Genomic DNA, 27,357 nt, shown 5'->3' with positions numbered 1-27,357 from the left:
GTTCTGCAGAAAGATCTCACAACGGCATTCTCAGAGGCAGCGTGTGACTCCTGTTACATGTGGCTCTTAAAATGCCACCAACAAGCCGAGGTTCTATGCCTCACAAACTTGCCATGTGATATTTAATCTTTCCTTCTGCTGACACGCTGGACATGAGGGGCACTCAGTAGCCATTTTATTAATGGTGGTCTTTAATCACTGGTGAATGAAATTTCCATGTATATGCCTCAGGCTCTAAGCCACCTCTCAGAACCTGAACCATCGGTACCTGGTTTCTTCTGGAAGCCTGCTTTTAAGTGGCTACCATCCCTGACTCTTCAACATGTCCAACTACTTTCTCCTTGGTTTAATGTACTCAGTCCCTCTTATTACTGTTTCCATTCTGAACCTGAGCCTCACCTGTAAAACAGCCTAGGAGCTCCCACATACAGGCTCACAGTGGGACAGGCCCTGACTCCCTGCCTCTACAGACCCCCCTCCCCCAATCTGTGGCCAACCCAGGACTGCCTCACCTGGAGCTTCCGCAGCTGTTTGATGGCCTCCTCACGGTTCTTATTGGCTGTGTCAATGTGTGCCTCCAGGTCCTTCAGATCCATCTCCAGCTTCTTGCGTGCTGCCATGGCCATAGAGCGCTGTTTCCTCTCGTCCTCCAGCTCTGCCTCCATCTCCCGTACCTGAGGAACATCAGCAGCTCAGGAGGCAGGCCTCATGCTTGAAGCTCACTGCAAACGCTGAGCTCAGATGAGCTCAGGCCAGCTTTGAAAGATCCCAGGGGGCCATGGGGGCCATCAAGGAAGAAAGTAAATCACTGAGTCCTGGGACAGAGGACTGGGAAATGAGGCAATAGGAGGGTAGCCCAGGAGCCCCTCCCAGGCCCAGATGTTGCAGGAGAAGGCAGGAGGCCGTCCCTTGTGTCTTTTCCAGAGGTAGGGAGGTCACACACACCTGTCTGACCAGCTGTTTCTTCTTCTCCTCATTCTGTTCATCCCGGCCCTGCAGATCCCGCTCAAACTGGGCCTTCATGGCCTGCAGGTTCACCTCCAGACGGAGCTTGGCATCTTCGGTGGCCTGAAGCTCATCCTCCAGCTCCTCTAGCTGGGTCTTCATCTCCTCTACCTGCTGCTCTAAGGCCCTCTTGGACTTCTCCAGCTCATGGACCTAGCAGAGAGCCCGAGTTACTGAGAGGCACAGACAGCAGTGGATCCTAAACTCAGACCACACCCATTCGGCTCTCCGGAGCCCAGGACCCTAGCCCAGCACTCACACTCTTGCCCACATCATCCTTGGAGCTCATGAGGTCCTCCATCTCTGTGCGGAACTGCTTGTTGAGCCGTTCCAGCTCTGCCTTCTGCTCCATGGCCTCCTCGAGGGCCCGGGCCAACGACAGTGCCTTTGTTTCCTTCTCACGGGCCTCAGCCTCAGCTTGGTCGCGTTCCTCTGCATACTTGGCAGAAATGGTCTTCTCCTCGGCTAGGAGCTGGGGGAAGAGATCGTACTATGAGGCTGACTGTAGACCATTGGGATCCCACAGCCAGGCCCACAACAAACAGGCCCAAGGCTGCTGCCCAGGACTGTCTGGCTCCAGCAGTGTCCCGGCAGAATGAGAGCAAGGATTCCTCTGGCACTACACTAGATCTCTGCTTAGGTTTTGTTGTTGTCGTTGTGCCGGGGTTTTTTTTTTTTTTTTTTTTTAAAGATTTCTTACTATATATACAGTATTCTGTCTGTACGTGTGCCTGCAGGTCAGAAAAGGCCAGATCACTCATTATAGAGGGTGGTGAGCCACCGTGTATGAGGTTGCTGGGAATTGAACTCAAGACCTCTGGAAGAGCAGCCAGAGCCATCTCTCCGACCCTCTGCTTAGGTTTTTAAAGACTTAGTTTTTCGTCTCTCTATGTGTGTGCACATACAAGTAGATGTACAGGTACCAGTAGAAGCCAGAAGAGTGTGCTGGGCTCCGTAGAGCTATAGTTAAAGATGATTGTGAGTTGGCTGGCATGGGTGCCAGGAATCGAACTTAGATCCTCTAGAAGAGCAGTAACTGCTCTTAACTGCTGACCGTCTCTGCAAACCCTCTGCTTAAGTCTGACTTATGTTACCAGATGCCCCTTGGAAGAGAGCCCAGAAACAAAATCACCACCCACCCTGAACATGGCCAATCTCAAAAAGAGCAGGCTGACCGGATTCTTGAAAAGATGCAAGCCTGCCGTCTTAAAGCTTAGATCCCATACGGGGCCCTCATCCAAAGATGGGTGCAACCTCTGCGCCTGTTCTGTGCTGACTCAACCTTGCCATCCCTCATCTTCCTGCCCTCCTTGTCCTTTTGGCTCATTCTTCACCTGCTCCATGGGTTGGGGGAACTTTTCATACAGGACCAGAGAGGCAAAGTACATTACTTAGAGGTGGTAGGCCACACAGCCTCTTGTGGCAGCTCTGCCACTGTACACAGCTCTTAGAGTGGCAGAGCTAGCAGCAGCATAGAAATAGCTGTGGCTACGAATAGTGAAACTTTATCTATCATGAGGCCAGGAAGATGGCTCAGCAGGTAATGTCAAGCAAGTTGTCCTCTACCTTGATACCTGCACTGTGGTACATGCACACACACAGCCACAACAAATAACTAAATGTATTTAAGAACAAAAGCAGAAAAAATAAAGGTTTTAAGCATGGTGAGGACAGGCTTTGTCTGTCCCCTGTTGACCCTGTGTTATTCCATCTGGCCACAGTGTCTGCATCTCCACGGTGGAACAGACTGGCTAAAATCTAAATCCTAACGCCTCTTCTGGTTTCTGGTTACTCCCTGGGCTCCTCAGCAGGTTGCAGAATAGGCACCTGGACATGCCCACCCCACCGCCCTGCCCAGGGAGGACACAGAAGGTGGTGTAGAGACCACACCTGGTCAAACTTCTTCTGCTTCTTCTCCAGGTTGGAGACGCTCTGCCGCTGGTGGTCCAGGTCCACCAGGAGGTCGTCCAGCTCCTGCTGCAGCCGCGTCTTGGTCTTCTCCAGCTTATCATAGGCAGCCACCTTCTCCTCATGCCGCTGGCTCATGCTTTCCAGATCCTTCTGGAGCCTCCTCTTTGCCTCCTCTGCTGTCTCCAGGCATCCTACCCCGTCCTCCATCTTCTTTTTCATGTCGGTCATCTGCGCAGGACGAGAAGATAAGGAGACACCCACATTGGCACCTGGTCTGTACTCATCTTTTTCCAGGATTACTGGGGGACAAGCCTGCTGTACCATGGGATTTCCAGGGGTCCAATACAGCTTTTGACCCGCCTCAATCACTTCCCTCATCCCAGGTGGTAGAAGGTACCGCACCTGGGCATGGAGGTTGGCAATCTGCTTCTCCAGGTTGCGTTTAGCCTCCTCTTCCTCCTCCAGCTGCTCTCTGAAGGAGTTCTTCTCATCCTCCACCTGCTTGAGCTTGGTGCTCAGGCTCAGCTTCTGCCGGTTCTCCTCCTGCAGCAGCTCCTACTCAGAGGACAAGGGGGATGCTGAGGAGGTGCAGTGCCACAGCCTTGAGGACCCAGAACTCAGATATAGGATGAGGAGTGCTCAGAGTGTCTGCAAACAAGACGCACTGGTGTGGCAGCTAGAGCTCTTGGAACTTTCAGGTCCCGACAATGTACTCACCTGTGTGTCCTGAAGCTGGGACTCCAGCGCAGAGAAGTCCTTCGTGAGCTTGCTAGACTTGCTGTCAGACTGGTTAAGGAGACCGGTCACGCTGTCCAGTTCCACCTGGGTAGGAAAGAGAAAGGCAAGGGTTGAGTGCCTGGGACTGTTCTGACAAAGCTGGACTCCTCTTGAGTTGAACCACGGGGACCTGGCTGAGGAGGTGGTGTGAGGAAGCAAGTTTATGAGACAGCAGGTGAGAATGGCCTAGGCTCAGGGTCCCACAGAAGCCTCACCTGCAGCTTGGAGACTTTGTCAGCCAGCTCGGTGCGCACACGCTCTCCCTCGCTGAACTTGACTTGCAGCTCCTGCAGCTGGGCCTCCACCTTCTTGCGCTTGTGTTCCGAGTCGCCCTTGCCTTGCAGCAAGACCTTCACCTCATTGGCCAGCTCTCCTCGCTCATTCTCCAGGGTCTGTTTTGCCTTCTCAAGGGTGGCTTTTACCTGGTGGAGTAGACAAGGGTGTAATGGGTATCCAGGGTCTGGTACGGGCCTGGTCTCCCTGACGTCGATAGAGCCAAAGACCGCTGCCTCTGTCTCAGGAGCCCTGGAGAAGGAAAGCCTCCTTTGCACCTATTCTCCAATCCCTAAAGGTAGGTAAAAACACTGCCCAGCTCTCCTCTCTGAATGGAGGGACCATTCTACTATATGAAGTTTCGTGGGTTATCTGTAGGGATTTTAGCAACATTCATAAAACAAAGAAAACTGTTCCTAAACTTGAAATCTAATGTTCAAAGCATTGATGTGATAGCATTTTAAGAACTATGAAGGTATTGGGTGTGGGGTGCACACTTTCAATCCCAGTAGTCAAGAGACAGAGGCAGGTAAATCTCTATGAGTTCAAAGCCAGCCAGGTCCAATTGTGAGTTCTAAGCTAGTCAAAGTTACATAAACAAAACCTGTCTCAAAAATACAAAACTAAAAATGTGCAGCTCATAAAACAGATGCAAAACAACTCCATTCCTCACAGCAGAGAGGTCTTTTTTTTTTTTTTTTTGGTTTTTCGAGACAAGGTTTCTCTGTGGTTTTGGAGCCTGTCCTGGAACTAGCTCTTGTAGACCAGGCTGGTCTCGAACTCACAGAGATCCGCCTGCCTCTGCCTCCCGAGTGCTGGGATTAAAGGCGTGCGCCACCACCACCCGGCTGCAGAGAGGTCTTGACATGGCCATGGGTAACAGGACCCTGAGTCCAAAGCCATGCTGGGTAAAAACAGATCTCACAGTGACAATGGAGGTGCAGCAAGGTGTGTTTCTACATGTTTTAGATTGTCACATGGAAGAGACCTGGACTGCTGACGCTGTCACCAATGTGACAGAGATAGGAGCTGGAAGCCAAAAAGGCAGAACCTGCCCAGAAGGAGCCGTCAGCTATCAGCTGCCTGGACGGACATCACCAGGACTTCCTGCTGCTAGTTTAAGAAGAGATCTCCTAGTCAGAAGAGAGTAAGAGTTCCCCTCAGGTTCAGAGTCAAGATCATGGGTGTTCCTTGAGCTTCTTGGTTTGGTAGGGTCTTACAGATGAAAACATGTCATCATCACAGAATCGACACTGAGCTTTATAGCATGGTCAACCTCAGATAACAAGACAGACAGACCAGCCGCCATCCTCCTTTGCTGGCATGAAAACTAAGGCATGGAGGAACGAACAACTTACTTGTCTAGGTCGTTCTGACAAAGTCGGGACCCAGGCACAGGTCTGGGGCGGCCGACACCACACCTGCATCAGGGCCCTCCCCAGGCAGCGCCTGCCTTTCCCAGAGTTCCCATACCCTCTTAGTCTGCTCCAGCTGCTCGGCCAGCTCCTCCACGGCCTGGGAGTGCTTCTGCCTCATCTCCTGGATCTGGGCCTCGTGGGTCTTGGCCTCATCCTCCAAGGTCTTCTTCAGGATGCTCACTTCCTGCTCGCGTTTCGACCTGGAAAGAAAACACACTTAGAGTGGAGGCCAAGTATCACAGGACACTGTTGTCCCTTGGCTCATCTCGACTGCAGAGGCCTAAAAGAGGCAGAGGCACTTCACACTGCTTCTCTTCTCTCTCCTAGTTTTTTAAGACAAATTTTTATGCCATTCATGCTTAAACTTTCTGTGAAGCCAAGAACGACCCTGAACTCCTCACCCTTCTGGCTTCATCTCCCAAGGGCTGGATTACAAGTGAGCTGCACCACACCCAGACTCCCAGATTCTATACCACTGGCCTCTGTTCTCAACCATTCATCCATCCTCAGGCCCAGTCTAGCATGCACACTGCAGAGACTCATGCCTTTTCAGCCCTAGTAGGGTCCACCCTGTCTCACCAGGTTCTTCAGCAGGGACTCTACTCAGTGAAGAAGCTGCTGAGGAACCATTAGTGTGCAGCTGCCTGGTTCATGCAAAGTCAGGCAACCATGTCTGTGCAGGGGACAGCACCTTGCCAGGTCTCCCTGCACCTCCCCGTCCAACCCGCCAAGTGGCACACCTCAGCTCCTGCTGAGCAGCCGTGGAATCCAGAGTGTCCTCCAGCTCTGTCTTCAGGGCCTCCAGCTCCTCTCCAAGATCCCGCTTCTGCTTCTCAGCTTTATTCCTGGAGGCTCGCTCAGACTCCAGGTCTTCCTGGAGCTCAGAAATTTGAGCTTCCAGTTCTCGAATCTTCTTCAGGGCCATATTCTTCTGGGCAGCTTCTTCTTCCACTCTGCCAAAGAGATCAGTGACATCAGTATGAGGCCACCTTGGGAAGGTGCAGCCACAGCACCTTCTGGCAGTCACAGTCATAAACTGAGGGTCAACCTCAGCAAAGCTCGACCGTCCAGGATGTTTAAGAACAATAACCACACGGAGCCAGAAAGGAGGCTCAAGGACTGAGAAGAGCACTGGCTGTTCTGTCAGAGAACCCGAGTTCACCTTCCAGCACCCACACAGCAGCTCGACTGTCTACAACTCCAGGTCCAGGAGCTAATGCCTTCTGCTGGGCCCCAAATAGACACCATACACACACACTTAAAAATATATGTATTAAGGAAAAATACCATTTGAGACCTGGACAGCAGAATTATTTCATTTTCTAAATTAAGATGACCTTAAATATATAACATTCAAACATTTACTGAAAAGATAAAAAGAAATAAAACATTATAGTTCATAGTGACTGTAAGTAAAATCGTGGATGTGCTTTGAATTTACATGATTAAGAAGCATTAACGTCACCAGCTGTGACTACCGTACAAGACAGTAGTGGAAGGAGGGAGGGAGGGAGGGAGGGAGGGAGGGAGGGAGGGAGGGAGGGAGGGAGGTTGGTTGTACACGTGAGGGCAAGGCATGTATGAGAAATCTCAACCTTCTGCTCAATCTAGCCGTGAATCTAAAGCTGCTCTTAAAAAATAATAAATTTTAAAAAAATGTATACAGGGTGGTGAAATGTCTCAGCAGGTAAAAGTGCCTGCAACCAAGCCTGACAGCTGAGTTCAATCCCTGGACCCACACAATGGAAGAAGAGAACTGACTCAGGCAAAATTCCTCTGACCTCCCCTGCGCTGTAGCACATACCCCTTGTGCAACCCCCATAAATAAATCTTAAAAAAAAAAAAAAGAATTTAAAAAGTACAAAAATTCATTTTTAGTATGTGCCTATAACCACAAAGTAAGCAAGGAAAGAGGGGGCAGGAGAGCAAAGAGGGGAAGGAAAGGGAGAGGAAAGGGATGTGGGAGGAAGGGGCGGAGAGGGGGAACTGCAGAGTGGGTTGTAGCTGACTTGTTTGAGGACTAAACACCCTGGACCACACTGTAGATCAGAAGTATCTCACCGTGGGCTCTTCTGCCCCAGGAGCAGAGAGCATGCCCATGGTGCATTGCAGCACCAAGAACAGGGGAGGAAGCCACTGTACATGCAACACTGGCCAGGAGCTGGGCCTCACCTGGCCAGGGCAGCCTGCAATTCCTCTTCCTTCTTGGCCAGCTGCATCTTGAGCTCAGCGATCTGTGCCTGGAGCTCTGCGATCTGGTCGCTGAGGTCCGTGGAGTCTCCCTCCAGCTTGCGGCGGGTCTTCTCCAGTTCCTGCCGCTGCTTCTCCTCCCTGCGGAGGCGCTCTGACAGGGAGGGTAGGAGGAGAGACTGAGCCCTTAGGGGTCACAGGCTTCTTGCCTGCTCTGAATTACTTGTATAAAACCACACTGTGCACTTGTAAGACACATGGAAGGTTTAAAGGGACACCATGCACCTAACTCTGAGACGAGGAAATAGTTCCACAAGCTATTTGAGGCCTTTGTGTCTCCAGAGCAACCCGGCACCTGGGATTCCTCCTTCTTTCTTCCCCTCAGAGCTGTCAAAGTCTGACAGCTTCTGAGACAGCCGAGCCCAACACATGCTGTATCAAGCTTCGTGCTTATCACTCCTCACACGGACAGCCATCCAGCCATGCAGCAATGAGTCTGCAGCCCAGACTCCCAAGAAAACCAGATACTGCCCCTAAAGCCTGAAGGCCTTGTCTTGAGGGAGTGGCCTAACACTGCGCTGGGGCCAGCTTGCCTATGAGCTGTGCACAGCTCGGCAATCTGGGTGCACAGAGCGCTCGTGCCCAGCGTGTCTCACCTTCCAGGTCAGTGATCATCGCCTCGTGCTTGTTCTTAAGCTTGGCCAGGCTCTTGGACTTCTCCTCCTCTTCCATGAGGTTGGTAGTGAATTCGGCTACTCTGTCTTCCAGCAGCTTCTTCTCCTGGAAGTGGAGGAAGAGTACCAGGGCTCAGTGCTGGCTGAGGACACAAGCTTCAGCTCTTTCAAAGGAGGGCTAGACCAGCACTTAAACTTTAAACACTTGGCCAAGTTCATAAGGATTTACTGGGTCTAAGAGGTAGCTGGCAGGTCACCTGAGACATCTGGGTAAATTCACAACCTTAGATACTAAAAACATAGGCATCCAAGACTTTTCTGGGGTCAGGTTAAGAAAGGCTTCTGGGTATCAACTGATTTAGGTGAGGGACAAGTGGCCCCATCCATCCCTGCCACTATAAGAGGCTGCCACCTGGTATTTCCTCAATCCCCAAAGTTTTGGGATTAAGAGCTTTACCAAGGAAAAATGGTATGCCTCTCCCCCAGGCTCCTCACTCGTGAAAAAACCCTCTCCACGTGGAGCTGGTGCTCAGAGACCTTGGGCACCCTGGGAGAAGCAGCTGAACAGACAGGCAGGCACGGCCCTGAGCTGCCCTGCTTTCCTCATGACTGCATGGAACAACAGGCCCCACCTTCGCCAGTTTGCAGTTTTGGTCCTCCATGATGATCTGGTCCTCCTCCAGTTTCTTCAGCTTGGCCTCAGTGGTCACCTTCTCAAGCTGCAGCTTCTGCCGGGCACTTTCCTCCTCCTCCAGCTGCTCCTCGAGTTCCTAAAGGAAGAGGATGCATGAGAAGGGCATGCGACTGACATACTTGGCTGGCACTCACTCGGAGAACCTGCATGTGAACTGGGGCACAAGACTAACACAGTTTCACACTGCTCCCAGGGCTACTTGAGCCAGCATGTGAAAGAGGGCCATGCACTAAGGCTACCTGCTTGAGGCTGGTGGAGCAGGGACCAAAGAGGAAAAACTCAATGGCCTCAGTGTTCAACTGGGTAGAGCTCTTAGAGATTTGAGAGCTACATGTTATGAGCAGCCATCCCAAACAGCAAGCCTCTACAGAGATGCCCAAGTGGACAAAGAAGGCTGATGCGACAACTGAATCCACGTGTCTGCCGTGTGCCCCGCCCTGCCCAGCAGGTGCAGGTAGTACCTGGATGTTCTGCTGCATCTTCTTCTTCTCCGCCTGCAGATGCTGGCAGCGCTCTTCCTCCTCCTCTACCCTGGCCTCCAGGTCATGGCAGATCTCCTCCAGCTCTTGCTTCTTCGATGTCAGGCGGGCCCGGAGCTCCTCAGCCTCGGCACATAGTTCTGTTTCTGCCTGCAGCTGCTCCTGAAGCTGCAACTTCTCTGCCATCAGCTACAAAAAACACAGGCAAAGGTTAAGGTCCCTGAGACCTCCTTGAGGTCCAAATGGGACAGGTCTCCCAAGGCGGCCACTAAAGGCTTGGTTGCCCATTGAGGGCACTGTTAGGAGCCACTGGAAACTTTAGGAGCTGGGATCTGAAGCAAAAAGATCACTGGGGACACACCTTTGGAGGGAATATTAAGGCCTTGGCCCTTTTTTTTCCTCTGCTTCCTTGGCACAGAGGACTGAGTAACTCTGCTCTGCCACACTCCCTCTACCAGGACATTCTGCCTCAACAGGGGCCCAGAAACAACAGTCAGTAACCACGGGCTAAATCTCTCAATCCCCCTTTGAGGTTCGCTATCTTAGGTACATATTCACAGTAACAGAAAGCCAATGTGTGATCTTCAAGCAGCTCCAGGGTGGGTGCTTATGGCTCAGGCCCCCGGCCTCCATGGACAAGAACAGTTTCCAACCAGAAGTGCTCAAGCTCCCACACAGCCCTAACACCCTCTACCCTGGGCCTTCCCTCGAGAGCTTCAGACGTCCACATAATAGGCCAAAGGGCTGTATGTTAGGATGGGAGCTTAAACCTGCAGTCCTGACCACTCCACTCCACTGAGCAGCCTCCCTCTGGCACACACACCTGTACCAGGGTGGTATAAAGAGATGCTGAAGGCTGTTCTCCCACTGAACTGCAAATGCTCTCAAAGCTGCAAACCAGCCTGCCTACTGGTGACTAATAGAGGGCAGCACTGAGAGCAACTGGGATCGATGGGTGGAGCCTCTGACACCTACCTGGGACTGCAGAGTCTCCATCTCTGTCAGCCTGTTCTCAGCAGCCAGATGTTTCTCTCGCATCTTTGTCAGTTCCATCTCCTTGGCTAACAGCTCATCCTCATGCCGCATTGAGTTCAGCACAGGCTTGACCTGGGAGAGAAGACAGAGGCAGAGTTAAGGCCAGCTAGGGTTGCCCACCCTGACAGCTCCCTCACCTCTGGAATACAAGCTCTAGAGATGAGAGGCCACCAGACCTGCTATCTGAGGAGGAGGTGCACTCAGGTACAACCTTCCTGGAAGTCAGTGTGGAGCAATACTCAACAGGCCTCTGACCTGCTTAGTTACATTGCAGGGAAACCATCTCTATGTGTGCAGAAAGATGTTCATGACAGCACTGCTTATAGCGCCAAGACTTAGGAATGATACACAGAGCTAGCCTCTAAGGAATAATCCTAAAAACTGATGCTGATGGGAATTTTAATACAAAGTGCAAAGTACAAGACTGTGGAAGAATGCAGTTTACACAGCTACATTTACTGCAAGTGAGAAAGTGTGAGTAAATACGGAAACATCAGTGCTGGTGCAGTGGGGAGGGCCCAGGAAGTTTTAGACTCTTCCTAATGCTTTTCGTATTTAGCATTCTGCAGTTTAGTATTCAGCATCATGCTAAAGGAACCAGGGTCTCTATGTAGTGCTAGCGATCCTAGAACTCACTATGTGGTCCAGGCCGGTCTTGAAATCACAGTGATCTGCCTGCCTCTGCCTCCTGAGGGCTGAGATTAAAGGCACATGCCACCACACCCAGCTTTAAAAGACTGGGGTATAAAGTAGAACTTCTGAGGAGTACCTTAGGATGTTAGAGTCTCTCAAATGGGGCCAGAGTGCTGGGCAGGGCCTTACCTACTAGAGCTGCTCTCTAAGTTGGCCCAGCCCAGGCACTGCCATCCACAGCAAACAAGTGGTATGGTTGGCACACACTCTGGACAGCACCAGGTTAGGCTCTCACTGCTGGGCTCCAGGGAGCCATAGGGAAGACTCGTGGTGTGGGCAGCAAGCCCCTACATGAGCAGAGGAGGCCGAGCTCTTTGTGGGGCGCCAGGCCACAGCCTTCCAGCACCCACCTTGGTGAAGAGCCTCCACCACTGCCAGTTGCGCAGCCTGAGGTAGGCAGCGCAGTTCCTCTGGAGGACTTTCATGGCAGTCAGCTGCTGCTGCCTCTTGGCAAATGCCCTGCGGGTGAAGGGGACAGTTAGCAACTCAGAGTGGGGAAAGTACACACACAGCAACAGCCCTGCCTCATAAGTCACCAAACACACGACCGGCAAGTGCTCGGGTCACTCAATCACTGCCCTCCACTGAGGCACTCACACGCATAAAGGCCCAACAACAACCAGTGGCAGACCCTAGTCAGAACAAGGTCTAACTCTGACCTTGGTCATGATTTCCAGCTGTGCCCAGAAAACTGGGACCTGGGGTATCTGCCTGCGCTGCCTTCCTGTCCGAGCTGCTGGGGGTACACAGTACCAGCAGCCGATGTGCTGCCAAAGCAGGTAGTATGGTGTGGGCAGGGGAGCGCCACTTCTGCCAACATCACAAACCCACACTCGTGCTCGGGGCTCAGAAGTCACACTGGCACACGCTGTCCTATGGCGGGGGAATCTGAACACACTGACTTTACATTCTGAGCTCAGGGTGCTTCTGTGGAGCATACAACTCCATGAGGACAGGCAAAGATGGGCCTGGTGTCATGGTGCCAAATGAGGATTACAATAAACAGACATTTGGGACAAATCAAAGCTCAGTTGCCTGACTTTCATATGTCCCTCTAAACTCCTTTATAAAAAGCCATTTCTACCACCGACATGAGAAATCCAGGAAGTGCCTAGGGTCATTCCCAGACAGATTCTGCCCAGACCCAGAGGCCTTTAACTACAGCTGTCTAAGCTCTCCTCAGCAGGAGCACAGTGAGGGTCCCTGCAACTTACTTCCTGGCCAGATAGCCCCTGCAGCAGGCCTGGAAGCCAATGATGACGTCAGTGATCTTGAGGTCCCGCTCTTCCTCCAGATGGGCTAGCACACCAGCCCGGAAGAAGACTTTGCTCTGGCCGATGCGGTACAGGTTGCTGTCAAGCTCCAAGGCTTTGATCTGGAGGGAAGAGAGCAGATTGTATCACTCTGAACCCGCAGAGGAAAGGCGAGGACCCACCGCAGCCCAGACGTCCCAGCGGTCCTTAGAGGGCAGCTAGCTGCACCTCTTCTATGAGCCTCCAGGACCAGAGAACACGGGACTCAGGGACACTAAGAGAAGGAATAGCACAGAGCAAAGTGGCAAATCAGACTGTCAAACACAGGACTCCTCTGAGACCTCTTCTACCTGCTGCCCTCTGCACCCTCTGGAGTCACACTCCACAAACGCTCAACCAGGACACTGCCCACTATGAAGCAGCTACAGCACACTGGTACTAAGATTAAAACAAGCGCCCTCCTGGGCCCGAGGACCCAACACCACCTGGAGAGCCTAGGCTGTACCCTGAGGCCACTGCCCTCAACTGCAAAAGGGAGGGGTGCTGCAGCTTAAAAAGAAATGAGGGCACACAGCAAATACCAGTGCCTCCTTCCCAGCAGGGCTGTGGGCACTGCCAAGAGTGTCAGAAGCACTCCACACAGAGTGAAAGCACCAGTGGGTGCCAGGGCAGCAGGGTTCTCTTAGAAAGCCCACATGCTGGGGGTTCTCTGCTGTCAACTGGCTGGATTCAGAATCGCCCAGGAGACACACCTCTGTGTGTCTGTGTAAGGATGCTTCCAGACTTTATCTGAGGATGGAATAGGTAGGTGACACCATCCTAAAGACTGGGGTCCTGGACTGATTTAAAAGGGAGGAAGGAGGAAGCAGCTGAGTGCCATTCATGTCTCCTACCTGCCATGGGACCAGCTGCCTTGCTTTTGTCTTCCCAACAACCCCTCTTCTCCCCCATGATGGACTCTACCTGAGTCAAGACAAATGCTTTCCCCTAAAGTTGCCATTTGTCAAGTACATGGTCCCAGCAATGAGAAAAGTTACCAATACAGACAGCAACGTGAACCACCAGCCTGTCTGTCTGGTCAGTGAGTACTCTACATGGGTTCAGAGAGACCTCTGCTCCTATAAATAACCTTGCTAGTCTGGCAAGAAGTTCTGGTAGAAAGACCAAAGACCAGGAGAGGAGGTGGGCCTGTTCCCTGCCTGTACCCAGATCTCTGACCACATGAAAAGACCTAGGAATAAACAGCCATACTCATCTTCCCTGAAGAGCCAGGAAGGACTTTGGTCCCTGCAGGAACAGGCAGCCCACCAGGTGAGAAAATGGCCAAGGGTCCTTGGAGAAGAGGCAATCCAGACTCCAGGGGAGAAGACCACCTCCCCAACCCTGCCCTGCCCACTAATGGCTGACAAATATCTGGACAGCAGGCAGTCTCCCCCTGCCTCACTTCCTTCCCATCTCAATCTTCCCATCACTGAACAAATCTGCACATGGAAAAATTTTTTCTTCCAACGTCTCATTCCAGTAGCCCCGCCTCCATGACTCTTGAGCCAGCAAGCAGTGACTGCTCACACAAGCCAGGCTGAGAATAAGAAGATGCATAAGAAACACAGGCAAGGGCCCAGGGTAAGATGAACCCCAAGTATGGCTACAGGACACTGGGACCATTGGTCATTAAACCAAAACCCAGAGTGCACTGTACATCAAGCCAGGGCAGGACAGTATAGAGAGGAAAGTCCAGAGGCACAAATTCTAGATGCTGGGTCGAACCCAGGACCACTCACAGTCCTGGCTGTGAGCTGCCATGAACCCACAGAGCACAAGAGCAAAGAAAATGAAGCCAAGAAAGCAACAGAATATTCCCCGAATGGAACAGACCAACTGCTGTCAGAATCCTATCTCCTACAGTCTAGTCCTTGGCTGTGTGTTCTGATTCCAACACATCCCTGACCACTCAAGGCCTTTGAGGGCGGCCTGTCTCTCAAGGCACTTAGAAAATTCAGAACCTGAGTACAAACAGAGAACACGCAGCACAGATGCACACAGATCAAAATGACCATCCCACAGGATGGACACATGAACAGCTGGGACCCAACTGCCAAAGGTACCCACTCCAGGGAACTGCCGCAGGACTCACCATGAGGACACACGCCTGCTTCCCATCCATGAAGCCCTTCGGAATAGAGTTAGGAGTGAGGATCTCGTACCTGAGGAAGGAGAGAAAAGTTGTTCCTTCTACCCATGGCTCTCCTCGTCATGGACTAGAGCTCAATCAAAAACTAAGGTCACCAGGTGGCACAGCAGGAGTGCAGTACTCATTGAGCTACAAAGAGGGGGTCCTACCCCAGTTGCACCCCACTCTTTGAGTAAATTGGTCAAGGAGGGGTGAGTTTAGAAAGGACACCGGAACGTTCTGGCCACCAGTATAAGCTACGGGCAGTGCCTGCACCCTGCTAACTGCATAGAATCCTCACCTGGGACCCAGGGACAGCCATGCTCATAGCCTCCCTGGGAGTCAGCCCAAGAAATAAATGGCTGCTCATGGGAACAACCTTCACCAAACTGTTGCTAGACACATAGTCCAAGTCACCAGAACAGCAAGATGCTGCTGCACCACTTTACGCCCTGCCTCCTCAAAGCCCCTTCAATGCCCTAGTGTCTGGCTGCTTCTGTCGCTGCACCACGGGATTGACATTCCTTCCAGTAATAGGATGGGGACAACTCTTCTCACGGAAGTGGCTATGCTGGATTGAAAGAGATGTCTCCTGTATTCTCGGCATTTGAATGCTAGGTCCTCAGTTAGTGGTCGTTCAGAAGGCTTAGGAAGTGTGGCCTTTGGAGGTGACAGTGATGACTCAATCCTCCGAAACTATGAACCCCAAATAACCCTCTCCCCGTTTAAGCTGCCTTGTCCACGGTGCATTATTAACAGGAAAGCCACCAAGACAGTGGTGGAAACGGAACTAAAAACCAACTCCCCGCAAGGCACAAAGAATGATGCCGAGAGCTGGCCAGACCCTACTATTCGTAGATGGTGACACAGCCCTAGCTAAAGGTTCCTTCAGGAAGCCGTCCACCCACAGCTTACTCTACATGTAGCCTACGCCAAGCAAAGGGCTCAGGCCAGCTCACCTCTGCCGGAACTCCTGGAAGACCACTCTGTTGGGAAAGCCCTGGCGGCAGATACGGATGCCCTCAAGGACACCATTGCAGCGGAGCTGGTCCAGCACCAAGTGTGGGTCCAGTTTGCCAGCCTGGAGAGGAAAGCACATGTAGATGGGCTCACTACTATACCCAGGAGCTAATGAGAAAAGGGTAGGTGAGCCCTGTTGGTAGGGACACAGCTTTGTCCTGCCCCACCACGTCAAGTATCCGCACCTTCTTCTCATGGTTGGGAATGATACAGCGGACAAAGTTGGGGTTAGTGTTCCTCAGCGTGGCCATGAGCTTGGCCAGCTGCTCCTTGTACAGCTGCCCAACAGTACGGAACATGCCCTTCCGTGTCTTGAAGGCACCGGGGAGTGCTGTCTCAGACATGCCAGCCACCTGGTCCAAGCCAATGATTCGATCCACTGTGAAGAACATAAAGCTTGTTGAGTGCCGGTGCCACACGGACAGATCAGAGGGCACAAGACAAGAGAGTCAGACGTCAGGACAAAAAGGAGCCAGCGCCACACTGACGGATCAGAGGGCACAGACAAGAGAGACAGGCATCAGGACAAAAAGGAGCCAGCGCCACACAGACAGATCAGAGGGTACAAGATAAGAGAGACAGACGTCAGGACAAAAAGGAGCCAGCGCCACACTGACGGATCAGAGGGCACAGACAAGAGAAGACAGACAGATGTCAAGACAGATGTCAAGACAAAAAGGATAATCAGTATGGAGCTGCAGGGCCCTTCCGATCAGAGCTGAGAAGTGCAAAGGCCTCTGAGTAGGACAGACCTGACCTGGGCAAGAGGTACCGGGGACGACAGCAGAGTCCTGAGACAAATCTCTAATGCATCTCCAAAGTTGGCCTTATATGCTCATGTCCCCTGTCCTAGCCAACTCTGGGAGAATCAATGAAGTTGGTACTGTGTTTGGAATAGAGAGAATTCCCTAAGGCTGGCTCTGGGGTTAAACCCTGGCTTAGCTCGTGTGGGTTCCTGTGGTCCTAGCTGAAAAAGAAAAATAGTATCTTGACTTCACGGTAACCTTTGACTAGAGGCACTGTGCTAGGAGCCACACAATGGGATCTCCAGATATGCTCTGCTACTGTAAGCAGAGCTCAGTGTTCTCGACATGCATATGGTCCTCCCCAGCAGAGACCTCTAAAGCGAGGACACTAAGGACAGCATGTGGCATTAGAAAGTTCTGAAAAACAAACCAGTGCCGGCCCAAAGTTTTCCCAAGGTTCTCCTTGGAACATTTATCTGGTATCATATGGTGCTTGGGTACTGCCCAGGGGCCTTCGTCCTCTAGACCAATCCAAAAAGACATAGCTCCCACCCAGCAGCACTAAAGTGACCCGCCTTCTCCAGGGTAACAACAAAACCAAATGAACCAAAGCAGCAGCCATTGACATCAGTTCTGAGCAAGCACAAGGTTAAATCTGAAAGCATCCATGGCTAGATGAGTTCTATAGCAAAGACTGGTTCCTACTCCTGTGTAACCAGATCTCTCTTATTTACATGAGGACAGTTTGAAAACAAACAAAAAACAAAAACACGCCTGCTTCAAATGGAAGCCAGAGTGGAGCTGCAAGTCCTCTGATCTCACCCACCATGGTGCCGATTTTACTAGCCACCTAAGCCTGGGGTGAGTGGCTGGAGAAAACACTTGAGTCCTAGGGGGAAGATGAATGTGGCCCCATGGTGACTGGTCCCTGTATGTGCCCTACTGCTGGCCTACACAGCCAGTGTTCTCTAAGTAAGTGTTGAAGAATCACACAGCTGCCCTTCAGCTAGACACACAGCGGCATGCACATCTGAACCTCATGCAAGACACACAGCTGTTCAAGCAGAAGACACAGCCTCTAGGGGGAGCTCTAACCAGGTCTTCATGATTTTGCCTACATGTAAAACTTCCAACAACCCAACAGTCCCTTAGAAACCTGGCATTTTACTGAGGCCTGTGCCAAGCATACTGAGCACAGAAGCCCAGGGCAGCACAGGGAACAGGCACAGCCAGGCGGAAGGAGCCATGGGGTAAGGAAAATAAGACAGAAACGTGCACAGTCCTGGGTATGCCACACAAGAGACCCGACTCCGGGCAGCCAGTCACCTGATTCTAGGTGGAGAATGGGAAAGCGGCGATAGAAATAGGCTCTCTGAGTGTTCTGCATCTCTGCAACAGAGAGGTTAAAGCAAGACCCAGGCAGAGTAGAGAGAGAAAAGGAGAGACAGAAAAAGAACGGTTTCAAAACAACCAGTCTACCGAGGAGGAAAGGCAGAAATGTAGATGGCAGACCTGAGAGGCAAAGGCTGAAGCCACCTGGAGGCTGGTCACCTGTGGAAAGTGCCTGGCCACACAGTCAGCAAAGGCCACAGCCTCAGAGGACATGGCAATGCCACTGTTCAGACAACCTTTCCCTTTTAGCTCAGGGAGGCCTTCCTTGTGAGAGCCACAAAGGACAAGACACCTCGCTGGTGCCAGACCCTTCATATGGTAGCTGGGTTCACCGCAGACAGGGAGGATGATGGGCCATGTGTGAGGCAGGGGTGGAGGGCAAAGGACGTACCATCCTTCCACAGCTCAGAGACGAACTTGTCTGAGGACTGGTGCAGCAGTGTGGCAATGTTGTCATTCAGAGGGTCCATGTTCTTCATCAGCCACTCATCAGCTTTATAATCCACCTGGAAGAGGACAGACTGGATCACAAGCTGCTCTGGGGATCATACCATGACCAGGGACACAGAGAACCCTGTGAGAACACCTTCTGGCCCAGTACTGCCATCCCCAAGAAACAGGTGGCAAGCGACAGTATTGACAAGATGTTCTCTGCAGTGTTGCAAATAGAAGCCAACCATGAAAAATAACACAGGAAGCCAACAAGGGACAGCTGAGAAAATGATGGCACAGCTATGCCACAAAATGCTATCTTCTTAAAAGTAGTAAGATCATAAGCAAGTGCCCACCACAAAACTCCATGCTAACTAATATTCTTTGTCATGAGGCCAGTAACCTCTGCTTTTCCTTCTCTGCTCACAACACCCATGTCTTCTGTAAATGCATGCACTGTTCTAACCTTTTACAAATAGTCTCCCTGACACGAGTCTTGCTTTCATTGCAGAAGGTCCCAGAACAATACAAGCAGAGCAGCAGGCATCTTGGCCTTCTGCTCTCTAGCCCACATGCAGCCGCTGCCAGTGAGGAACAGGATGGGCCTTCCTTTTTCCATGCCGCATCCATGCTGCAAGACGGCAACCCAAAGGCAGTGCTGAGCAGCCCCGCTGGGCAGACATGGCACAGACCTTTTATCATTCAGACTCTGGATGACAGGCAGGGTGTCCCTGCCTTCCATGTCCTACATCACAGGGTAGTAGAAGCATCCTGTGAGCTACTGTGCTGGACCTAGGAACCACTGGAAGGAAACATAAGGCGAGGAAGCCTTCCGTGGGTAGCTGTGTAAATAGTGCTTTGGGTTTTATTGTATTTTTCTGGGGAGTTTTAAGAGAGCTGCTTCACAGAAGGAGCCAGGCCACACAGGCCAGGAGAGCACGGGAAAGCCTTGAGGTCACCATTGAAGAGATGCCAACTCAGCCCAGACTGTGTGCTCCAGTTAGTACTGGAGACTCTGCAAAGAGCGGAGACTGCTGAGCAGAGAGCAGCTTCTCAGCTCACACCTTGGAGGCTCAGTTAGGCTGAAGCCCCAGGAGCACACAGATTGGGATGAGTGCTAGCCAAGGGTCGAGCACAGCTCCACCACAGACCAGCTGTGCAGCCTCAGGACGACGGCTGCCATCTACAGCAGGGACAACTCCCTTCCCCTCGTAATGGAACACAACCAGCAATGTCTACAGCCAGAAGTCTTGTGGGAGAAGCGAGGCATGAGGCGCGGAAGAAACAGCACTGCTCAACACTACAACAAGTGCCAGTCCATCTCCACAAGACAGACAACAGGGCTGCAGGAGGCTGAGAAGCCTTATCCTACAGTACTGACCCAGGAGAGCTCACTGCATCCCTGTCTGCTCCCAGCTCAGGAAATGGAAGCTCGGAGAGATTAAGCACCTTGTCCAAAGTCACTCAGCTCCTAACTCTCAGGGCTCTCATTTCAGCTACAGATTATAGCCCCAGTTCCTCCACCCCTAAAACACATCACACCACAGCCTTGACACCCCCCTACACACACACATGCTCTACAAGCTTCCAACACCACTGCTAGGCCTGTGTGAACGCGCTGTGAAAGCCGTGTGCAGGCTTACTACAGTTACCACCATATTACCAAAAACTGCTTGGCCCCCACCCCCACCCCCACCCCACGGCTGCCTGGCTTCTATGCCTGGAGATGACCCTACATCACAGCACAAAGCGACTGACTCCTCCAGGTGCCTCACCTTGCCAGCATAGTGGATGATACAGAAGTCAGCCTTGTCCTTCAGCTGCTTCGGCTTCTGGAACTTGGGGTGGGTGCCCTGCTCCTGCACCACCTTCTCCACGAAGCTCTTGTCGGTGGCTTTGGGAAACCAGCACTCCTCATCTAGCAGGGCCAGGATGCCTGGGGGGCCTGCCTGGAGGAAGAGCAGCAGGGCACAAGTGAGCAGAGTGTAGAGCTACAACCACCCGGGGGAGCCAGGCTTCTCACAGAGGGGGCGTTCTCAGAGGGGAAAAACAGCAGCATTAGAGAGAGCTCTTGAGTGAAGAACTTTGTTTCCAGGTGCCTCTGGAGTCTGGGCTACAGCTGAGAGAGGACGCACTGTAGCAGGTCTGCGGCAGCAGCAGTCACTAGCAAGCCCCACAGATAACTGACAAAATGCACAGCTCCACCACCACATGTACCCCAAGTGTCTGTTTCTGGATTGCACGGGAACTGCTAAAGTTTACTCAGGGGCCCTCTGACTAAGCCCTGGCCCCTACATTGTGTCTACACAAACTGAGAACTAAGGCGGTTCTTGAAGAGGAGAGGGCCCAAAAGACGCAATCGCCTGCTAGACACTAAACTTTCTAAGAAGTCAAGGACATCTTAGAGAATGTCTGACACTTTGGAGCCAGGTGGGTTCTTGACAACTGCAAATTCAAAGTAAGGAAAAACAAAACCTCAAAATGTCAACATTACCAAACTACCCATCCTTCTGCTAATAACACTGTTTTCAAAGTGAACAGACTTTCTCCTGGGCCTTCTGACTATGCAACTTTCTATGTGGCTCAATGTCCAGGACACCAAAACCTGATCATCCAACGACATCCAGGAAGTGGCTCAGAGATAGAAACAATTCAGGCTTCGATGCAGCACACAAACCCAAAAGCCCAACTAGGCGGCCCTAACTCGACCGGGAAAGAGCTATAAATATGACCTGCTTTCAAGAGGGGGTGGCTTCTTCTAGCCCCAGTCGTCTCAACAGTCAAGGCCATGGGGTCAATGCTGTAGGGCTGTGTTGATCCCAAGACCATGAAACCTGGGTTCTGTGTCAAAGGTTGCACATTTCTGTGCTATAGCATGCTATTTCTCGAAGATAAACGGGTCTGAGGAAAATGAATGCATGGGCCAGTCACATCTCCATTCGACCAGGGTGTCTTTGCTGAGGGTCAAGGGCCCAGGGTGCGAGCTCTCTACACTGCACTGACAGCAGGAAGAACTAGATCAGCTGGGGGCTACAGATGCAGAGCAGGCACTGCAGAGAGGAGCAGGGAGCCAGACAGACCAGCTCGCTCTTACTGGCTTATCAATGAGGTCAATGCAGGGCTGCAGGTCGAGGCCAAAGTCGATGAAGTTCCACTCGATGCCCTCGCGCTGGTACTCCTCCTGCTCCAGGATGAACATGGTGTGGTTGAACAGCTGCTGCAGCTTCTCGTTGGTGTAGTTGATGCATAGCTGCTCGAAGGAGTTCAGCTGCAGGGAGATAGAGGCATCAGAGAGGTACAGGGCCACTGGGAAGGGAAGTGCAGGCAAGGGATGTTGTCGACCTTCCAATCACTGCGTGTACAGCAGTGTCCGGGGTCTGCCCTGCCTCATTCCACAGCAGGAGGAGCCCTCTCACAGGCTGACAAAGCCCTGCTCTGGATAACGTTATGAGACACAAAGTGGCTTAGCAAGGAGAGGTGTGTTGTTGACTACGTTAATTAAAATACTAGGCTATGGAAATGCATCTGTGCTCCTCATGAACGAGAACCAGCTGTGGGCTCCATCTCCAGCACGCTGACAAACAGGTGAGTGGCAGAAGCAGATCTCTGCAACTCCGCTGTGACATGGAAACACCTGGCATCTATTGCTAGTAATACCACTATGGCCGTGAGCTACACTCAAGCCACAAGTGAAAAAATACATTTCACTGAGAAGTTAGTGAAAACTAAAGACCATGTTTCCCATATCTAAGTTCTCGGCTTGGCTGAGATCTACTGTGGGCAACAGATGCAGGATCTCAGCAGCTCTCCCCACTAGACCTCAAAGACTTCATAGACAGGAACAATGTATGACCCCAAAGTACAAACTCTGGCTGGGAGAATAAATAACCGGGCACCATCCCCCGTGAAGTCTCTAAGAGTTTGGCCTGAAACTGCTAGCCGTCAATGGGATACACCTGTGTTGTTTAAAACACACACCAACGGTGTTCCTTTGCAACGGAGATTACCGCTGTGAGCAGCTACAAAAAACATGACAAAAAAAGAGTCGGGACCCAAGAAGATGGCAACTGAGAAATCAACAGGACAGCCGGAGGGTGTGAAGGGGTGAGCTTACATCAAAGATCTCGAAGCCGGCGATATCCAGGATCCCGATGAACGAGGCACCCTGCCTCTTGGTCTTATCCAGAGCTTTGTTGGTGCGAAGCACTAGCCAGCGGAACATCCGCTCATAGGTAGCCTTGGCCAAAGCCTCAATGGCAAAGTCAGCCTAGTGACAATACCCAGGAGAAAGGAAGTCAGATACAAAGTCTGGAAGCCTCGTGTCTTTGCCCCAGCGACCTCACTGTGAGGCTTTCCCCAGAGAAACAAGGACAGAAGATGGAGAAAGCCTCCCCAAATTCTCACTGTGGGGCTGTACAATGCCAACAGCTGAAACACCTCCATGCCCAGCTCACAGTAAACCCAGATGTTTGAAGAGACCTTTGTTACTAGAACAAAGGCATGAAATATTTACAAAAGTAGTAAGATCCCAAGACTTCCTTCAGAACACTGCAGGTGGGAAGGGTGAAGAAGGACCAAGACTGGCCATCTGCTAAAGCTGCCTCCTGACAGGCACAAAGGGGTCATTCCATTATTCTCTTGTTTTGCTTGTTTCAAAAGCTCCATAATAAAAAGCCAGAATTGAAACTAAGTTAAAAGGAAAAAGAATCCGCAGGAAGTAACAATCTTCATGGGAAGACAATGCTGTTACTTCTCCTAGCTTTGCTGGATTTCCTTAAGTGTTTGTGTAGATTTTCTAATTGGGGAGGGGGTCAAGGTTTCTTTTTAATTATTATGGACACAAACAGTTGAAGGCAATTACACACAATGGCTTTTGAAAACAATGTTCTTGTCTTTCCTATAATGGCCCTGTGCAAGAGTAGCCTAGCCACAGGCTCACACAGCTATCAAGTGGGATCTTTTAGGAAGAGCCTTGATGCCATCTTCCAAGTGTTGGTGCCATAAAACTCCATGACCAGAGCCATTGAAAAAGTCGACAGAAAAGACAGAGGGCACCAGGCCAGGAATGACAGGCACATTTGCCTGGCACAGGCAGGAAAGCCCCTGCTTGTCTCTCAGCACATGGAGCAAGGCAGCAGGTGGCAGAGAAACAACCACTTGGCCTGAGTTCCAAAGATGATGGGGCCGCTGCTGGAACTAGAAACCACAGCACAGAAACAGTGATGCCTCATTTTAAGCAGAGACAGGATGTGACATCATCCTGAACACCAAGCAGCCTCAAGGTAGCACTTTCCAAACGTGGACTTGGCATGTCCCTTGGCCTCTGATGTTCTCAAGAGTGCCACCCTGATGTTAGCAGCGCTGCGGTCTGAACAACAGACACTATTCAACTATCTTCACACAGCGGGCAGCCCAGTACAGGCACCGCACTACACAGCTGCAAGAACATCGTCCCCGGAACTGTCATGTGACACAGAGACACAATAGCATACCTGTTCTTTAGTCTGTGCCTTCTGCACATAGTCTCTCCCCACCTTGATGCGCGGAGTGAGGATGCCTCTGGTGAAATCGGTCACGTTGATTCCCAGGAGGTGGGATACCTTTTGAGCAGCTGACAATTTCAAAAAATAAGGAAAGGGGTGAGAAATGGTTTAATTAAACCCACGTGTAGCCTGTGAGCAAAGAAGAAAGGTGCAAAAGAGAATGTGCCATCACTGACTGGATCTAGCCTTGGTGCAGGCCTACGGACATGGTGCCTCGGGCCTCCAAACCAATGAAACTAGGCTTTCATAGGTGTAGACCGACCCAAGGCACAGCAGTATATAGTCCCACAGAAGTAACCAAGACAAGCCACAAAATCCACGTTGGATGTTTTCAGAGGCCGCAAGGAGTCCATGTTGTAAGACTCAGTCACTTAAACAGGAAATAGTAGCTAACTGAGGTGATTTACAAGGTGTCACATCCCGATCAGTTCAAGGGCAAGGCTCAGGTTACTTTGTCCCTCAAGCAGAACCAGCGTTTAGCAACCAGGGCAAGAGGTTTGTCTTCAGGAACAAGTGAGCAAAACTCAGGCCAGGAAAGAAGATCCCCAGCTCACTATCACTTGCTGTGTATTTTACACAAGTACAAACGACACAACTGGAGGACGGATGACAGCAGAGTAGACTGTGCCCTAAGCTCACAGCCAGCCTGAGGAACACAATGAAATCCAACTCAAGAAATTCCAAAAACCAGAGGGCTACCCCCCCACACACACACGGACAAAGAGTGAGACTCTGGGGACTCTCAGGAGAGAGCCCGGTGTTACCTGTGTTGTCGGGCATGGAAGCCTGGTCAGTGTTTCGTTCCTTCTTGAAGACGATGTTGCCAAGCTGAAGAACTCCTGAGATGACCCGCAGCAAGCCTATGGTGTTTGGGAAAGATAGGTCAGAGTAGACAGAGGCTAGAGGAAACCCCAGTTAAGGGTATAAAATCCACAAGAGATCTTTGGCTAAGCAGGGGTATCGCACTTCCTGAGGTACCAGAACACCAGGCCTTGTCTCCTGGTGTGTGGAAGCTACCTGCCTTGGGGGCTCACCCACCACTCAGGACAGACTGTCTCTCCCAAACCTCAGCATGACGAAACTATTCAGACACAAGGTCTGATAACATGTTCAACCTTTCCAAACCTTACAGTAAGGACATGCTTCTGGCCCAAGACCCACTGCCTGCTTTTATAAACAATGTCTTCTTGGGACACTGTTACACCCATCTGTTTAAATCGCGCCTGTGACTAAAGAGAGATGCTCTGGCCCGCCAGCCTCTTCCACACTTCGTAGAGCCAGAGCTCCATGAATGCCTGTGATATCACCAAGAGCAAACCCTTGAAACTCAAGCCTACTCCATAAAGACGCAGAGATCCCCAGCACCAAAGCTAAAAGGAAGTTATCCATGGGTCCCCACATCTGCCTCAAGGCCCTTAGGGGCAGGCTAACCAGTCACACCACCTCTACCACAGGAAGCCCTGCCCTTACCCATCTGCTCATCCTCTGGGATGCCCATAATCCTCATGGCCTCCATTGTCTCCTGGAACATGTCCTTGTCCTGCTGCCCAGGGATGGTGACATGCCCGTTGGACAGGAAGCGGTACTTGTTGTATGGCTCCAACAGGAGGTCAGCTGTGAAGAGGAAGAGAGGCATGGGTCAGTGAAGTCTGAGAGGCAGGCTCCAGACAATGCTGTGACCTCCAAGACTCGGGGTTGTCAACGGCCCGGACAGCCTCTTCTCTGCTGACTCAGCGTGTGCAGCTAGCATTTATGCAGCACAGAGCATCAAAGCTCTGAGACCAGACCTCTGCTAGGACACACCCAAAGGCAGAAGCCCACCCCCACTTTTCCCACACCCCAGTGCCATGCCGCCCACCCCAGGAGCCCTGACGCACTCTTCAGGTGCTCCCCGGCCCCGGACAGCAGGTAGTAGAAGATGTGGAAGGTCCTCTCCTCCTTGGCTTGCCGGATGGCGCGAGATTTCTCCAAAAGATCTTAGAGCATGTTAAAGAGCAACACGCTGGAGGGAAGGGAACTCTCTGACGTGCTCCCACCTCCATCGAAAAGAACTGCATGTAACCAGAAAGAAAGAGAGGCAGAAAACAACAAAGCAGGGCAAAGCCAACTGCCTTGCCTCCAGCCTTCAACCAGGCTGTAGAGCCCGGTCTGCTTACAGGACCCTGCTGATGAGTGACATCACACTAGAGAGAGATTCCACAGAGGCCTCGGGATGGTGCAAGGGGACAGAAAAAAGCAGCCACCACGTGGAACTGCTCTAGGACCCCACGAGTGATTTTTCAGGAGTTCCCCCCAATCCAAGAAGAATCCATCCTGAGCTCCGTGCCACATTTCTGGCCAGCTCTTGACATTGTCCCAGTGCCACACAAGTGGCAACGCAATGAGCTCAAGACGGGAAAGTGCTAAAACAGAGCAGCAGCCTGTCTTGAGCGCGCCACCTCCCCCAGCTCCATCAGCTGTTATTCCGTCAGACATAAGGATACAGGTCTCAATGTTGGCACCCACGATGTAACCATTGACATCAAAGTTGATGCGAATGAATTTACCCTGAGGAGACAAATACAGGAGACAAATCTCAGAGATGGGGAACAAGGGGCCCCACCCAACCCTGCCCCTGTACCCAGGAGGCTGAGAAAGGCCAAAAGGCCTGTGTTTAGAAGCTGAGCCAACATACAGGAGGCACTAGGTTACTTAATGTGCTCAGCCTGAGATGAGTTCCTTGCAGGAGAGAAGGCAGCAAGGAGAGACCTGTAATGGGCAGTGCTCCTTCCCATGTGACCTGACCCTGTGGCCACTGGTATGGTAGGACATCCTGGGTACCAACAGACAACTCCACTTCCTCCCGGGCTTTTCCCATCTTCTGTGAAATAGGTTACAGCCACCATGGAGGGGAAGGTCCCGGGATGCTGACAGAAACATGTGCACCAAAGGGAGGGAGGAGGAAGCAACAAACTCAAATTCTCATTGTTTGGGGTGAAAGGCGGGAGGTCATGGTGTCAAAACGTATGCAGGTTCCCTTATGTCCCGAGAGCCACAGGCACAGCCCCACCAGCCAGGACTCACGAATCGTGAGGAGTTGTCATTCTTCACGGTCTTGGCGTTTCCGAAGGCCTCCAGGATAGGGTTGGCCTGCAGCAGCTGCCGCTCCAGCTCACCCTGTAGAGGAACCCAGTCTCATGAAGGCCAGGCAGCAGTCTGGGCTACTAAGCCCAAAGTGCCAGAAAGGGAGGCCTGCAGGGCCCTGGTAGCTGCCACTCTAGCCTACTCCTTCCCACTCAGCCTTTGGAAACAGACTGATCAGAAACTGACCTGTGAGAAAATCAGGTGGCTACCAGTTCTGGGAATGACCCTAAGAGTGTCGAGGGTAAGGAGATTAAGAGAAGGCATGGCACGAGCCTGTCTCCAGGACAGTCACCCTGTGTACACTGGCCTTCTGCCCACTCCTTGTATCCAGTCCCTACACTTTCCCATTACATACAAGGAAAGAAGTCAGATCCTCAAAAGACAAGTTACCGCAGCCAGAATGGAGTCAGCTGTACTGTCCCTATGGGCCCCTCCCTATCTCCAAACCTTCCCTGACATCAGTAAGGGTCTCCAGGTGGGATCCGCGAGGCCCACTTTAGAGCCCCAAATATTTAACAATAATTTTCAC

General features: G+C 51.7%; 1 protein-coding gene across 2 annotated transcripts in view; it reads right to left on the bottom strand.

Annotated features, from left to right (window-relative positions):
• Myh9 (myosin heavy chain 9) overlaps window positions 1-27,357 on the bottom strand; it is an 83,338-nt gene that overhangs the window by 5,462 nt on the left and 50,519 nt on the right. The window contains exons 6-35 of one of the 2 annotated variants that reach the window (XM_057791243.1): window positions 26,769-26,861; window positions 26,189-26,252; window positions 25,583-25,681; window positions 25,176-25,319; window positions 24,470-24,565; window positions 23,655-23,773; window positions 22,277-22,429; window positions 21,257-21,430; window positions 19,938-20,111; window positions 18,122-18,236; window positions 17,665-17,727; window positions 15,778-15,971; window positions 15,532-15,653; window positions 14,537-14,606; window positions 12,364-12,524; window positions 11,500-11,608; window positions 10,397-10,528; window positions 9,404-9,610; window positions 8,881-9,018; window positions 8,231-8,354; window positions 7,557-7,728; window positions 6,125-6,337; window positions 5,440-5,584; window positions 3,909-4,115; window positions 3,634-3,738; window positions 3,319-3,471; window positions 2,896-3,144; window positions 1,265-1,477; window positions 946-1,158; window positions 513-674 (exon numbers count right to left, since the gene is read on the bottom strand). In XM_057791243.1, coding sequence (XP_057647226.1) covers window positions 513-674; window positions 946-1,158; window positions 1,265-1,477; window positions 2,896-3,144; window positions 3,319-3,471; window positions 3,634-3,738; window positions 3,909-4,115; window positions 5,440-5,584; window positions 6,125-6,337; window positions 7,557-7,728; window positions 8,231-8,354; window positions 8,881-9,018; window positions 9,404-9,610; window positions 10,397-10,528; window positions 11,500-11,608; window positions 12,364-12,524; window positions 14,537-14,606; window positions 15,532-15,653; window positions 15,778-15,971; window positions 17,665-17,727; window positions 18,122-18,236; window positions 19,938-20,111; window positions 21,257-21,430; window positions 22,277-22,429; window positions 23,655-23,773; window positions 24,470-24,565; window positions 25,176-25,319; window positions 25,583-25,681; window positions 26,189-26,252; window positions 26,769-26,861 — 4,383 coding nt within the window. The remainder of the gene's footprint in view (window positions 1-512; window positions 675-945; window positions 1,159-1,264; window positions 1,478-2,895; window positions 3,145-3,318; window positions 3,472-3,633; window positions 3,739-3,908; window positions 4,116-5,439; window positions 5,585-6,124; window positions 6,338-7,556; window positions 7,729-8,230; window positions 8,355-8,880; window positions 9,019-9,403; window positions 9,611-10,396; window positions 10,529-11,499; window positions 11,609-12,363; window positions 12,525-14,536; window positions 14,607-15,531; window positions 15,654-15,777; window positions 15,972-17,664; window positions 17,728-18,121; window positions 18,237-19,937; window positions 20,112-21,256; window positions 21,431-22,276; window positions 22,430-23,654; window positions 23,774-24,469; window positions 24,566-25,175; window positions 25,320-25,582; window positions 25,682-26,188; window positions 26,253-26,768; window positions 26,862-27,357) is intronic. The other variant, XM_057791244.1, reaches the window with a different exon arrangement.

This window comes from Chionomys nivalis, chromosome 17 (genome assembly GCF_950005125.1).
Source record: "Chionomys nivalis chromosome 17, mChiNiv1.1, whole genome shotgun sequence".
NCBI lineage: Eukaryota > Metazoa > Chordata > Mammalia > Rodentia > Cricetidae > Chionomys > Chionomys nivalis.
This window is presented reverse-complemented; position numbering and strand designations above follow the sequence as displayed.